The sequence below is a fragment of the Engystomops pustulosus genome, chromosome 6, assembly GCF_040894005.1.
Source record: "Engystomops pustulosus chromosome 6, aEngPut4.maternal, whole genome shotgun sequence".
Classification (NCBI taxonomy): domain Eukaryota; kingdom Metazoa; phylum Chordata; class Amphibia; order Anura; family Leptodactylidae; genus Engystomops; species Engystomops pustulosus.
Window position 1 is genome coordinate 175,408,920 of NC_092416.1, and position 15,171 is coordinate 175,424,090.

A 15,171-nucleotide genomic window follows, 5' to 3' on the forward strand; every position below is an offset into this window, starting at 1 on the left:
CTCTTTGGTGCTACATTGGTATGAAGCCATTTAACGCCTCCATTTATACTGAATACAACTTTGGAGCAAAGTTTTTCTTGTTTTTTTTTTTTTTTGGTTCGCTTGTGTGACTGCACAGGATTTAGGTCTATGGATCTGACTTTTCATGGCAGATACGCCTAGTGCATAGATATCCGATTAGGAGGGAAAATCTGAAATGGGAGGTCATAAAGTCGGTGCCCACATCCTCAGACTTGTATATGATATGGAGATGCCCTATAGGTGGTGCCCTGGCAGGTCCAAGCTCATAGCACATGGACAAGACTCTGGACGTCTACCTGCAGTCTAGAACAAGTCCGAGATACGGCGGGCGGATAGAAAGCCACATCCTCGCCCTTGATATGACGTGACTGTCCACATGCAGAGACAGTCATCGCACAGAGTTTAGTAAAAGGTCGCAGGAGGGCGCATGTGTTAAGCAAGAAACTTAAAAATCGTCCCCGAGTTTTGTAAGTTTTTCAGTGAAGTTATAAGAGCAGGAATGGATTCCAATTCCCATGGCGCCAAGTCTGCAACAATTCAAGGAGGATTCTAGTACCTGGACTTCTGGCGCCGCCTCTTATACCTGAATTTTGAGGTGGAAATGTAAGGCAATATAAAGTGGGATGGATGCACAATAAAGTTATTTAATTTGCTCAAAATGACAGTTTGTTACAGTGTGTCAGTTCTTTGGGGGGTCACTTGGTCATGCTGGAGAGCCAGCCCAGTTTGAAGAGGGACGGGGCCTGGGTATCCTCCTCCTGGGTCGCTAGTTGTCTGAACAAGGAGCCCGGGGTGAAGACGTCTTCTGGTTGAGGGGCAGTCAGGGGCATCTGCACGGAAGAGGAAAATTGGACGAAATGAGAACAAGAACAAAAGGTGCCCCAATATCTAACCACACAACACACGCCATGCAGCAGTGCAAGGAGCCGCGGCCACCTACCATTAGAGGCTGTACAGAATAGGATGGTGTTACTGCGCCTCCGCTGCCTACAGGTTGTGTGGTGTATTACAGCTGAATTACTATTCCACCTCCAGTTTGTTGAAGCAGTTTTAAAGGACACCTACCACCAGAATGAAGGACTGTATGCAAATGAGCCTAAGGGACTCCAGGCTCCATTAATGCCTAAGGAGCCTGCAGCCCCTCAGGCTCATTTGCATACAGTCCTTCATCCTGGTGGTAGACTCCCCTACAAGTCCACAGATTGTAAAATGATCTAATGAAAATAAGAGCATTAAAGGATATGGTATTCATTACCTTGGTTTAGTAATTGTCTCCATGTTTCTGTATCAGGTAGGAATGATAATCTTTATATAGCGGCATCACATTCCATAGCGCTTTACAAATCAGAAGCTGTAATCTCATTTACTGATATCAGTGCAAGGTGTCAGCCCAAAACAACCAAACTGAATCTGAGTTACATGCTGTATTATACTCCAGAGCTGCACTCACTATTCTGCTGCTGGTGCAGTCACTGTGTACATACATGACATTACTTATCCTGTACTGACCCTGAGTTACATCCTGTATTATACTCCAGAGCTGCACTCACTATTCTGCTGCTGGTGCAGTCACTGTGTACATACATGACATTACTTATCCTGTACTGAATCTGAGTTACATGCTGTATTATACTCCAGAGCTGCACTCACTATTCTGCTGCTGGTGCAGTCACTGTGTACATACATGACATTACTTATCCTGTACTGACCCTGAGTTACATCCTGTATTATACCCCAGAGCTGCACTCACTATTCTGCTGCTGGTGCAGTCACTGTGTACATACATGACATTACTTATCCTGTACTGATCCTGAGTTACATCCTGTATTATACTGCAGAGCTGCACTCACTATTCTGCTGCTGGTGCAGTCACTGTGTACATACATGACATTACTTATCCTGTACTGATCCTGAGTTACATCCTGTATTATACTGCAGAGCTGCACTCACTATTCTGCTGCTGGTGCAGTCACTGTGTACATACATGACATTACTTATCCTGTACTGATCCTGAGTTACATCCTGTATTATACTCCAGAGCTGCACTCACTATTCTGCTGCTGGTGCAGGCACTGTGTACATACATGACATCACTTATCCTGTACTGATCCTGAGTTACATCCTGTATTATACCCCAGAGCTGCACTCACTATTCTGCTGGTGCAGTCACTGTGTACATACATGACATTACTTATCCTGTACTGATCCTGAGTTACATCCTGTATTATACTCCAGAGCTGCACTCACTATTCTGCTACTGGTGCAGTCACTGTCTACATACATGACATTACTTATCCCGAGTTACATCCTGTATTATACTCGAGAGCTGCACTCACTATTCTGCTGCTGGTGCAGTCACTGTGTACATACATGACATTACTTATCCTGTACTGATCCTGAGTTACATCCTGTATTATACCCCAGAGCTGCACTCACTATTCTGCTGCTGGTGCAGTCACTGTGTACATACATGACATTACTTATCCTGTACTGATCCTGAGTTACATCCTGTATTATACCCCAGAGCTGCACTCACTATTCTGCTGCTGGTGCAGTCACTGTGTACATACATGACATTACTTATCCTGTACTGATCCTGAGTTACATCCTGTATTATACTCCAGAGCTGCACTCATTACATATAGGATATAACTCTGGTCAGATCAGGTAAGGAGTCTCTTACATATGTTTAGTCTGCACTTAGAATAAAGGGTCATTATACTAGACCTATCTAAAATCTGGCCCAATCCAGAGGATGCCCCCTGTGCACCCCACTCCTCGTGGTATATGGAGACACATTGGGTTGAAAAACGCCAAAACAAACAAATAAGATTCACTGCAAGACACATCAAAAGCAAAGCCATCAGCATCTTACGTACGGCGGTCCCCGGGGTGCGGAGGCTTCTAGAACAGGATGTGACTCGCTAACAGCTAGAAGTCAATTTACAATTACAGGAATTAAAAGGTGCGGAGGAGCAAGATCTATAATGGACTGTATGCACTGCTCCAGCAATAATCACTGCAGCACTACAACTCTCAGCACTCCTGGCCGGGTAGGGAATGATGGAGTTGTCATTTTGCAGCACCTTCAGATTTTAGCATTTACATCAGGATCATCAGTGTTGGAGGAAGCAATGGGGGGGGGGGGGAGGGTCTAATGACTGGAACTAAGTGTGTCATAGGAATCTTATCATGAAAGTCTGTGTACACACACACATAATATATATACACACACATAATATATATACACATATACACTCATACATTATATTCACGTTACAGAATCGGCACTGCTGCTGCACCCACCTGCATCTTCACATCTTCTGCAGTCCGACTCGTTGGTTTCCTTGAGCTCGACATACTAAGAGGAAGCAGCCCGAACCTGTAGATGAGAGTGATCAAATTTTATAAAAATGATTCTCAGAATGTATCTACCAGTAAATCCATTGCCAAATCTCCCCTGTGCTCAATATTAAAACTGTCTGCCTTCCACCACCACTAGAGGGTGCTCACAGCACAGTGACGAATACAGCTTTCATACAGCTTTAGTGATGTCTGCAAACTCTCTGTGGATCCTTCTTTACATGTCTGAGCTCTGCTGAATAGAAGGAGCTGCAGCAGGAGAGTTATGACTCATCCTGCTCCCTCCCCCTCCCCTATTCCTGTCTTTGTCAGTGAGGAAGGGCAGTGAGAAAGAGAGACACAATGGGAGACAGGAAAATATGTGGAAGGACACACCAGTGACACCAGCCTTCATTATCTGACAATCTTGGAGGCGGATTGTGATGCTCTGCAGATCGGAGGCGGATTGTGATGCTCTGCAGAGACTCTCCTTTAGGTCAGTGATGAAGTACACAGAGCAGTAGTCGCCATGCTCGGCCGTGCATGTGGGGTGCCAGCAGTGGGACCTCCCTGTTATTATACATTGACCCTACTACTTTACACTCTGATACATACACAGAGCAAGCTGTGCATTGTGGGGCTCATCCACTAATCCTGGAACAATCCCTTATCCATATTTCCCATAGACAGAGGACGGATCATACCGGATCTGGCTGGAAGCCAATGGCAGGACGTTGTGCGTCTCCTGCATCCCCAGTGTAGAACTTCTACTGGCGAACTGGTTCTCGGCGCCGGTCAGTAACCCAAACAGAACCTGCATGGAACACACACCGGAGTCACTACTAAGACCACCATCAGTTAATTCGGAATGTGACGCACCGGATTAAAGGGATCTGATATGTGACCCACTCACCGAGGTCCTCTGTGCCAGCCGATTCAGACTGACGTTCAGGTGGGGGGTGAAGACGTCCAAATCAAAGGGATCGATGCAGCTCTCCAGCTGATCCGCCACCTGCTGGATCCTGCAACGACAAACCCATGAGATGCGCCCGGAATGACGGAAATCCTATGACAACCCTTCCGGTCACCAGTCACATACCTGGCGTCTGGCTTAGTCTTGATGCTTTTGCCGTCATCTGCCCGGGAGGTGAGGATTAGGCAGAGGTAGCGGAGGTCAAAGAGCAGCTGCAACGCCCGGGTCTGTGTGATGGGATTGGCAGATTTCTGCAAAAATAACGGATTTTGCTGCAATACCAGGCACGGCCACTGTGTGCACTAGTGGCGCCATACATGAGCACCCACTCTATTTATTACAAGATTAAAGATTCACAGGATAATTTGACACATCTAGAATATCCCTTTGAGATCCAATTCATAATTCCACAAGAATAATGCCCCTGGCAGAGGTTACCTTTCCCACGCCCTCCTGGCACAGCTTCTCGTAAGCCCCGAGCACATCCTCCAGGCAGCTCCTCAGCAGGTCCTGCAGGGTGACCCTGGGCAGCGCGTGCCCTCCGACCCCGTTCACTGCCTGGCACAGGCTGAAGAGAAGGGACTGCACGTACCAGGAACACTGCCATCCAGAACACACACACAATCCATCAGACGCCGTGAGATACCAACCCAAACGTCTTACAGCATCAATGTATACACAGCGAACCTGTCCTGGGAGTCGGATCTTGGACGTTACGCTGCTCCCGGCCTCGGTTTCTTCCTGTATTTCTATTTCGTCCCACTGGGTGGCGGTAGCGAGCGCTGTTCCGGGTGTGTTCTGCAGCAAGGGATTGGTGAAGGAGAATACAAGATGCTGGGGAACAAGGGGTTAAAGCCATAAAGTTACAAAACAAACTTCCAGGATGTCCCCAATCCAGCATCCGGAATACAACTTACACTGCGCTCCCGTCCTCATAGCTTCTACAGCAACACAATGTATTATCTATCCTGACTTATATATCCTGTATTATACCCCAGAGCTGCACTCACTATTCTGCTGCTGGTGCAGTCACTGTGTACATACATGACATTACTTATCCTGTACTGACCCTGAGTTACATCCTGTATTATACTCCAGAGCTGCACTCACTATTCTGCTGCTGGTGCAGTCACTGTGTACATACATGACATTACTTATCCTGTACTGATCCTGAGTTACATCCTGTATTATACTCCAGAGCTGCACTCACTATTCTGCTGCTGGTGCAGTCACTGTGTACATACATGACATTACTTATCCTGTACTGATCCTGAGTTACATCCTGTATTATACCCCAGAGCTGCACTCACTATTCTGCTGCTGGTGCAGTCACTGTGTACATACATGACATTACTTATCCTGTACTGATCCTGAGTTATATCCTGTATTATACCCCAGAGCTGCACTCACTATTCTGCTGCTGGTGCAGTCACTGTGTACATACATGACATTACTTATCCTGTACTGATCCTGAGTTACATCCTGTATTATACCCCAGAGCTGCACTCACTATTCTGCTGGTGCAGTCACTGTGTACATACATGACATTACTTATCCTGTACTGATCCTGAGTTACATCCTGTATTATACCCCAGAGCTGCACTCACTATTCTGCTGCTGGTGCAGTCACTGTGTACATACATGACATTACTTATCCTGCACTGATCCTGAGTTACATCCTGTATTATACCCCAGAGCTGCACTCACTATTCTGCTGGTGCAGTCACTGTGTACATACATGACATTACTTATCCTGTACTGATCCTGAGTTACATCCTGTATTATACCCCAGAGCTGCACTCACTATTCTGCTGCTGGTGCAGTCACTGTGTACATACATGACATTACTTATCCTGTACTGATCCTGAGTTACATCCTGTATTATACTCCAGAGCTGCACTCACTATTCTGCTGCTGGTACAGTCACTGTGTACATACATGACATTACTTATCCTGTACTGATCCTGAGTTACATCCTGTATTATACCCCAGAGCTGCACTCACTATTCTGCTGCTGGTGCAGTCACTGTGTACATACATGACATTACTTATCCTGTACTGATCCTGAGTTATATCCTGTATTATACCCCAGAGCTGCACTCACTATTCTGCTGCTGGTGCAGTCACTGTGTACATACATGACATTACTTATCCTGTACTGATCCTGAGTTACATCCTGTATTATACCCCAGAGCTGCACTCACTATTCTGCTGCTGGTGCAGTCACTGTGTACATACATGACATTACTTATCCTATACTGTTCCTGAGTTACATCCTGTATTATACCCCAGAGCTGCACTCACTATTCTGCTGCTGGTGCAGTCACTGTGTACATACATGACATTACTTATCCTGTACTGATCCTGAGTTACATCCTGTATTATACTCCAGAGCTGCACTCACTATTCTGCTGCTGGTGCAGTCACTGTGTACATACATGACATTACTTATCCTGTATACCACTAAGCCGGTGGCACTCACTTTGACCACGGTGGAGCTCCAGATGGAGTAGGCTTGCAGGGACTGTTTTACAAGTTTGTCTTTCAGTTCTTGCCACTTGCAGGTGACTTGGGGCTTGTCCGCTCCCCTCCCTTTACCAGACTTCTTGGTGGTCTTAGTCTCTCGTATAGTCTGGTCGATGCCACCAGACTTCCCCAGGATGCATTGCTTTAGATGAGGGCATAGTTCGCTCAGTGATTGGCACAGCCGCGCCAGGAAGAGAACCTTGCAGAGGGTTTGGGTGTTCTGGAGTCCGGTCTCTGCAGCAGTATTAAGCTGCGCCCCGACCGAGCCCTGGATGTGCTGCATACACGAGAGGCAGTGGTGGCACAACATCTCCCGCACCGTGCCCGCATCTCCGTACCGATCAAACGCAGAGGGTTTACCCCCCGTAAGAGCGTCGCTGTGCTGCCCCGGCCCGGACGCCTCTATGGGCAGGTAGCAGAGGAGGTCCTCCAGCTTCACCCTCAGTCTGGAGTCCAGGGCCTGGCAGAAGCTCTGGATGCAGGGAGTCACCGCCTGCGCCTTCAGGGAGAGGCCGCTCCTGCTCTGGGGGCCGCGATTCGCCACCGTGATCCAGGCGGCGTCTGCCGGGAGGTCGCTCTGACTCTCAGACCACAGGAAGGAACAGACGTTACTCTCGTGCTGGATGTGCTTGAGGGAGTCGGGGTCCTTCTCCAGGTCCTGCAGGGTGGAGGCCAGGAGCTGCACAGAGTCGCTGGATATGGACTCCAGACCCTCCTTTATCAAAGTCTGCGGAGATACAACACGATTGTCATAAGGTTTATGTCTGGACGGTGCCCGCTGTACAGAGAGAGAGGGGCCGGAAGTTCCCAAAATCTTATGGGAACACTTTCATATTGTTGAGATGACCCTCATCCCCTATCCAGTGGTTCATGCATTTTATAACACATCCCCTTTAAATGAGGCCTTGAATGCAATGTAGCGAATGAAAAGTCAAGAAATCCCTCCTTTATGTCAAACCTCACCCATTTACCTTTAAATAATCTCATCAAAAGTCATCAGAAAATTAGCAGAGAAGAGTCATATTTTACCCGAGATGAGTCAATTTGCAGTGGGGAAAGTCAATTCTTATGGTCTATAGCACCCAGAAACATACTGCTGGTGTTATTTTAAAGAAAACAAGCACATCCTTTATAACTCATCAGACTTGTGGTTCTGTGATCTACATAACTGGAGGGACACGCAGTTAAAGGGGTTGTTAAGCAAAAACATATAAACAACTGGGAGGGGGAGGGGGGGGATTGGGGTGTTAAAAAAAAAAGCTTATACTTACCTGCCGCTCCTGTTGTCCTGTGCTGTCTCTCTCTGTTTGGTTACAGAAACAGAGACCCGACTACTGCCCCGCGCCGGACACAGCATTAGATTCAATACAGTAGTTGGCGACCACAAGTTGCACTTTCGTAGTTCACTAAAGACCTAAGTCTTGGGTTTGTTACAATGTATCAGTGCATATTTCTCCAGTCTTCAGTCCCGGACTGGGGAAGAGGCTTCTGCTACAAACTGTGTACATTGTAACAAACCCTCAGCTGCTTCTAGAGCAGAACTGGGAGAACAGCTCCACTCTGTGTGTAGTGGCCGGGATGGGTAACTGCCACCCGACCTCCATCCAAACCTGTACGTAGAGCTGGAATCGGCCGATTTTGCGGCCCCAAAACTTTGATACATAAAGGAAGGAGTTCTAGAAAGGACATTTCACCCCCTACCTGAGGGGCTGGGAGTTAAATGGGTTAAAAATCTCCCCTTTAAGGAGGCGAGTGCTCACCTGGAGCCGGTCCAGGAACAGCCCCTGCATCATGTCCTCCCAGAAGCGGATGGGGCGCTCCAGGAGGCGCTGACAGACCTTCTCCCAGTTCTGGCTCATGGAGTCGCTGGTCAGGAGCTCCCACGTGGCGTCCCGGATCCCGGCCAGGCCCTTCAGGGTCTTCACGTAGACGAGCAGGGACGAAATCCCCGATTTTATGTCCTCGTTACACCTGCGGGAAGTGACATGGTAACAGATCTACAGGGCGTACGGGTCCTTTCATTTGTCTTAAAGGGATTCTCCAGCCTTAAAGGGGGAGGAGTCTAGTTGTCTGAGATCTGACTTAGTAGTCCAAACTTTTTCCAAGCCCCCCCCCCCTTAGAAAAACCAGCGATCACTTATCCCCCTATAACTATCTGTAATGACCCAACCCCTTTAAGTAACTCAACCCTGTAATGCAACTATGTCTCAGTGAAGGATCTCTGCTCGCTCTTGTTGAATAGAAACATTCCTCTACACGTTAGTGGGGTTGTTACAATGTATCAGTTCATATTTCACCATGAAAGAGGCTTCTGCTGCTGCCAACTGTGCAAATTGTAACAAAGACCTCAGCTCTGCGAAGGTTTCCCATCTCTATCTCTATACCAGAGTACATCTGATTGTTGGGGGGGTTGGGACCCCCATATATCAGATGCTTATAGAGCAGAACTAGAAGAACAGCTCCACTCTGTGTATAGTGGCCAGGTTGGGTAACTGCACCTTGACCCTCATTGCAACCAGTACATAGAGCTGTAATCAGTCGATTTTGGGGTTACCAAATATTGACCCCCCCACCAATCCCATATATAGGTCACCAGATCTTCATAGTATTGAAAACCCCCTTTAAATAGTGAGTGACGTCACGGCCCCCCACCAGTCTCTTACAGGCTAATCCACTGCTGCAGGGTCTCCCGCAGATAATCCTGGCTTATAGGGTGGGCGAGGGTCCGCAGGGTGGGCTGGAAATCCACGACGGATGGGGGCAGGTGCTTGTACCAGCTGACGGACTGCATCTCCTCCCGTAAGACTTTCATGCCTTTCCCTGGAATGTAAGAGATGGCTGGAGACACTCGCCGGGAGCAGGTAGGTGGGCATCATGGGATTGACAGCCGCTGTCGTGTCTTACCTCCAGCCTGCTGGGCCGTCACCGTCTCTAACATAGAGAATAAGAGGCCGCAGCTGAGCGCGGGGTCAGTGGGCGCATCCTCTGGCTGGGTATAGAACAGGGCATGCGCCTGGTACAGGGTATTCGCCAGCAGCTCCACCAGGGAACACACCTGGGACTTTATACTGGATCCTGCAAGACACAAAGTGACTGATAGTTTAGATCAGCAATACAGGTAAAGCAGCACAGAGGATTTCAGGAGAGTACGGAGAGTACATTACACCGGACGCTGAAACACTCTGTGCTGCTGTGTGGTCACCACTACATGACCGGACGCTGAAACACTCTGTGCTGCTGTGTGATCACCACTACATGACTGGATGCTGAAACACTCTGTGCTGCTGTGCGGTCAGTAATACATGACCGGACGCTGAAACACTCTGTGCTGCTGTGTGGTCACCACTACATGACCGGACGCTGAAACACTCTGTGCTGCTGTGTGATCACCACTACATGACCGGACGCTGAAACACTCTGTGCTGCTGTGTGGTCACCACTACATGACCGGACGCTGAAACACTCTGTGCTGCTGTGTGGTCACCACTACATGACTGGACACTGAAACACTCTGTGCTGCTGTGTGGTCAGTACTACATGACTGGACGCTGAAACACTCTGTGCTGCTGTGTGGTCAGTACTACATGACCGGACGCTGAAACACTCTGTGCTGCTGTGTGATCACCACTACATGACTGGACGCTGAAACACTCTGTGCTGCTGTGTGATCACCACTACATGACTGGACGCTGAAACACTCTGTGCTGCTGTGTGGTCACCACTACATGACCGGAGGCTGAAACACTCTGTGCTGCTGTGTGGTCACCGCTACATGACCGGACGCTGAAACACTCTGTGCTGCTGTGTGGTCACCACTACATGACCGGACGCTGAAACACTCTGTGCTGCTGTGTGGTCACCACTACATGACTGGACGCTGAAACACTCTGTGCTGCTGTGTGGTCACCACTACATGACTAGATGCTGAAACACTCTGTGCTGCTGTGTGGTCACCACTACATGACTAGATGCTGAAACACTCTGTGCTGCTGTGTGGTCACCACTACATGACTGGACGCTGAAACACTCTGTGCTGCTGTGTGGTCACCACTACATGACTGGACACTGAAACACTCTGTGCTGCTGTGTGATCACCACTACATGACTGGACGCTGAAACACTCTGTGCTGCTGTGTGGTCACCGCTACATGACTGGACGCTGAAACACTCTGTGCTGCTGTGTGATCACCACTACATGACTAGACGCTGAAACAATCTGCGCTGCTGTGTGGTCAGTACTACATGACCGGACGCTGAAACACTCTGTGCTGCTGTGTGGTCACCACTACATGACCGGACGCTGAAACACTCTGTGCTGCTGTGTGGTCACCACTACATGACTAGATGCTAAAACACTCTGTGCTGCTGAGAGGTCACCCACCATGATGCGGCTGGTTGAGCAGTTGCTGGATCCCGGCTTTTCTGGCGAGCAGGAAATCGGCGAGGGCCTGGCGCGGGGAGCTGTCCTCCAGGAGCATGATGGAGCAGAGGGCCTCCGCCACGGACTGGTCAGAGGCCGAGGAACATCTCAGGAGGGTCTTGCTCTCCTGCAGGATGGTGGAGCTATGGAAAGAGAGATTATACACTACATCACTCTGCAGAGAACAGCGCCACACCTGTCTACAGGCCGTACGCGGTACTGCAGATGATATCTATTCACTACGGTAAATCTGTGCTGCAATACCAGTCACAACCTAAGTAGAGGGGTGGCGCTGTTTCTGGAAAGTATAACCAGCTGCATGGGAACAGATGGTTATAGAGCATCGAGCACCTAGGCTCAGGTCCAAGGACACTTACCGGAAGGTGCCGGCAGCCGCCACCTGGCGAATGAGAATGGGGAAGCGGGCGAGGACAGGGCTGTAGCGGGAGGTGGAGGAGTCCAGCTGCAGGAGGGCGTGCAGGTGGCAGCACAGCAGGTAGAGCTGGGTGGCGCGCAGGTACTGGCAGGACTCCATGGCGCTCCAGATCTTCTCCGGGATCTCCAGCAGCAGCTTGATCTGGGCGGCCGTGCTGTAAAACTTCTCCTGCGACTAAAGACATAAAAATAACAACCCTCTCGCATCAGATTTCTTTCAGCAATATTTTCCGGACCTCTGCTTGCTGTCAGTGAATTGATTATTCTGATCTGACCTGTACATCACAATCCATCCTGATAAACCAGTGGACACTTACTCATTAACTGTGGGATCTTCTTATATTTGACATCCATGGCCTCCTTCCTTCTAAAAAATTACTTTTATAATTATGCTAATGAGTCAGAAGGGCTCTGGGGGTGTTACCAGAGCCCTCCCGTGCTGTAGCTTCACAGGCTGTTACACTGTCTCCCCTCTCCCGTAGATTCAGATGCTGTTGTCACCTGTGCAGCGCCGCCTCCCCGCGGTCCTAGTGCCGGGCCAGCCTTGCTCTTCAGGGCCCCGCAGTAGCGCTCCATGTCCCGCACCGAGTCCACCACCAGCCCCGCGCTCCTCCTCATCTCTCCTATGGTGTCCGCCGCCTCGATCAGATCCCGGTAGCGCTCCCCCACCATCTGCCGCAGCTCTTCCTTCTTCTGCTCAATCTCCGCCCGCACCTTCCTCTCCAGTCCCCGGATCTCCTCGGCGCTGTGCACCTCGAACAGGGCGCTGGGGTCCCGCACTTCACTCAGCTTACCCGCCGCCATGTTCACTGCCAGCGCAGCCAGGAAGCCAGCTGTCACTTGACACGGACTACACTTCCCGAAATGCCTTGCGACGCAAACAAACGATAAAGACGACAAGAAGCGTCGAGGGGGCTGATGGGATTTGTAGTTGATGGATTGCTAAAATGGGATGGTACGGAAGCCCGGAACTTGTGTGTCATTGGATTGGTGGATATATGCTGGACTACAACTCCCGGCATGCGTTTCGCACCAGATCAATTGTGTAGACGCCAAGGACTGAGCAGGGGACGGTTAAACGGGTAGTCTGTAAAAGATTATGATGACGTAGACCAGAGTTACGGGGGTAACTTCAGGGTCATGTGACTGCTCAATATCTGGTCACGTGACCTAAAGATATCGGACGCTGCTGTACAGGTGTGAATAGGCACTGAGAGATGTTGTAGTTGTTATTCATTTTTTTTTTTTTTTCATTTTAAAAGCCACATATTTTTTCTTTTGACATGGGTGTATGAGGTCTTAGCTTTTGTTGTTTTTCGATGGCAACATATTGGGGCTAAGTGTAATGTTACGTTTAAAGGGTTTTTACAGGAATCTCGGAGGAAGGTAAAAAAAACACATTGAAATCGATCTTTTTTTTGTTTGTTTTTGGAAACTTTGTTAAATTTGCGTTGCAGTCATCTTAGTACACCCGGCCTCTATAAGGTGGACCAAGATGGCAGCACTGGAAGTGATCCATAGAGCCTTATGTTTGAGTTATCCTCAGCATCACCATCATCCGGCAAACCCAAGACCTCTCATGTTCTTATGAGAAGAGCTTGTTTTTTAGCAGGATGGGTTGTATTTTTGTAAAGGCGACATTTTCCTGTGCATAAAGGGGCCCATATGTCACGTCTCGTGTTCCAGGGCTACCAGTGATGTGCCAGCCTTAGTAAATCGGCTGCGTAATGTCATTTTTTGGGGTGTATACAAACCGAAAACAAAGCAGGAATCGTTTTTTCGTTCTTGTTTCTTGCCCTTCACTGCTTGTTGATACTTTGGAAGAGTTATAGTAATACCAATTATTTTATAGTTTTATAACTTATTTAGAATTCAAACACTTTTGCTTTTTTTAATGGCATTACACTATTACACTTTTAGCTTACCATCACTAAAGTTGGTTGAGGGCTTGTTTTTTGTTGAAGGACTTCACACTTTCTTCTGTAGCCCATTGCAGAACATACCACTTTTTGACTACTTATACTATATTCTTCCATTGATAAATGGCAAGATGATTCCATTGTGGGAGAGCTTGTTTTTTGTTAATAATAATCCCTTTATTTATATAGCGCACACAGATTACGCCTACCAGTATGTTTTGGAGTGTGGGAGGAAACCGGAGAAAACACAGAGAAAACATACAAACTCTTTGCAGATGTTGACCCTGGGACTTGTGTGAGTACTTGTTTTTTTGCGGGATAAGTTCACTATTTTGTCTGTAGCATGTTGCAGTACATACAACTTTTTGATTAATAATAGTGTAGTTTTACCATTTTCCATTGATAGAGCTGTATGAGGACTTGTTTTTTGCCGGATAAGTTTACTCTTTCCTCTGTAGCATGTTGCAGTACATACAAATTTTTGATCATTTATACTGTGCTTTTACCCTTTTCCATTGATAGAGCTTTGGTTTTGAGGACTTGTTTTTTGCTGGATAAGTTCACGTTTTCTGCTGTACCATTTTGAATTATATATAACTTTTTGATTGGTTCATGAGACGCATCTGCCAGGATCTTTATTGTTCTGTATGTGATACAGGAATGTCCCAAAAAAGAGTCACCTTTTATACACCAGTATTAGTGATACTTAATAGTTAGGGGCCGTGGAGCCTACTCTGTAGGTGACAGCGACATGTCATAATCTACTTGAAAATGGATCTGGGTGAACTGGATGACAATGAGCGCTGCTCTGAAGGGGACATACTGCTGTATAAGTGCTGCAGTCTAGTCGGTGCAGAGGTTGTCACCCACATGTTATAATCACAGAGTGGTAATTTGGCGCTGGATAAGCCGCGGTGTAACAATACAAGGTCACAGAGAGCTTCATTATTCCGGCTGCAGCGTGCGGGTCCCACAGGTATCCGGGCCGGATGACTCGATAATATCTTCAGATACAATAAGAATCTCTATTAAGAAAATGTAGATAATGGAAATGATGACTTGAAATAACTGGGGCCCCTTTCCTTCTCCTGAGCGGCAGCGCAGAGCAGCGCCGGTCACAGGGACACATCATAAGCAATTACTGTGGAGAATGAACACAGGGACAGGGACCGGCTTCATCATGGAGAATGCGCTGAAGTCACCGCCGCTCAGTATCACTCGCCGCCTCTTACTCCGGGTCTCTGACTTCTATGACTGTGGCTGTTTATTTAATTTGTTGGCACAAAATTCTATAATATCTGCACCGAATATTAAGTCACCTGACTTATGGCATCAGTACATTGTAAATATTTAAAGGGTAATTGTATATTCCGCTGTAAGTTATGTTCTTCTGCTTGTTCTAATTAATTATGTTGTGATTTGCATAATTACATCTTGTCTTTCATATTCATAACTTCATGAAGACATTAAGAGCAAATAATGAGATTAATACTCAAATGTGTATTATCTCTGTACTGTGACAGCACTGTGTGTAT

The 15,171-nt window shown here is 47.8% G+C and overlaps 1 protein-coding gene across 3 annotated transcripts; it reads right to left on the reverse strand.

The window, feature by feature from the left end:
• Positions 1-651: 651 nt before the first annotated feature.
• COG1 (component of oligomeric golgi complex 1) lies at positions 652-12,787 on the reverse strand. 3 transcript variants are annotated; one of them, XM_072112548.1, is made up of 15 exons: positions 12,219-12,787; positions 11,660-11,892; positions 11,244-11,425; positions 9,767-9,937; positions 9,526-9,682; positions 8,623-8,833; positions 6,819-7,589; positions 5,024-5,170; positions 4,775-4,936; positions 4,463-4,587; positions 4,277-4,385; positions 4,068-4,177; positions 3,328-3,403; positions 2,901-2,952; positions 652-851 (listed from the first exon to the last, which is right to left on the reverse strand). In XM_072112548.1, exons 1-14 carry the CDS (start codon positions 12,519-12,521, stop codon positions 2,926-2,928), a joined length of 2,784 nt encoding a protein of 927 aa, XP_071968649.1. In that variant the 5' UTR covers positions 12,522-12,787; the 3' UTR covers positions 652-851; positions 2,901-2,925. The 3 variants fall into 3 exon arrangements, with proteins under 3 accessions (XP_071968649.1, XP_071968648.1, XP_071968650.1); XM_072112547.1 differs by lacking the exon at positions 2,901-2,952; XM_072112549.1 differs by lacking the exons at positions 2,901-2,952; positions 12,219-12,787 and adding an exon at positions 12,035-12,055.
• Between the last annotated feature and the right edge of the window lie 2,384 nt (positions 12,788-15,171).

Excerpts from the sequence above, each read along its gene's own strand:
- COG1 (XM_072112547.1), bottom strand. The coding sequence starts at position 12,521 with ATGGCGGCGGGTAAGCTGAGTGAAGTGCGGGACCCCAGCGCCCTGTTC. Across the intron at positions 9,683-9,766 it reads GACGGCCCAGCAGGCTGGAG|GGAAAGGCATGAAAGTCTTA; the intron begins GTAAGACACGAC and ends CTTACATTCCAG. Across the intron at positions 852-3,327 it reads CAGAAGATGTGAAGATGCAG|ATGCCCCTGACTGCCCCTCA; the intron begins GTGGGTGCAGCA and ends TCTTCCGTGCAG.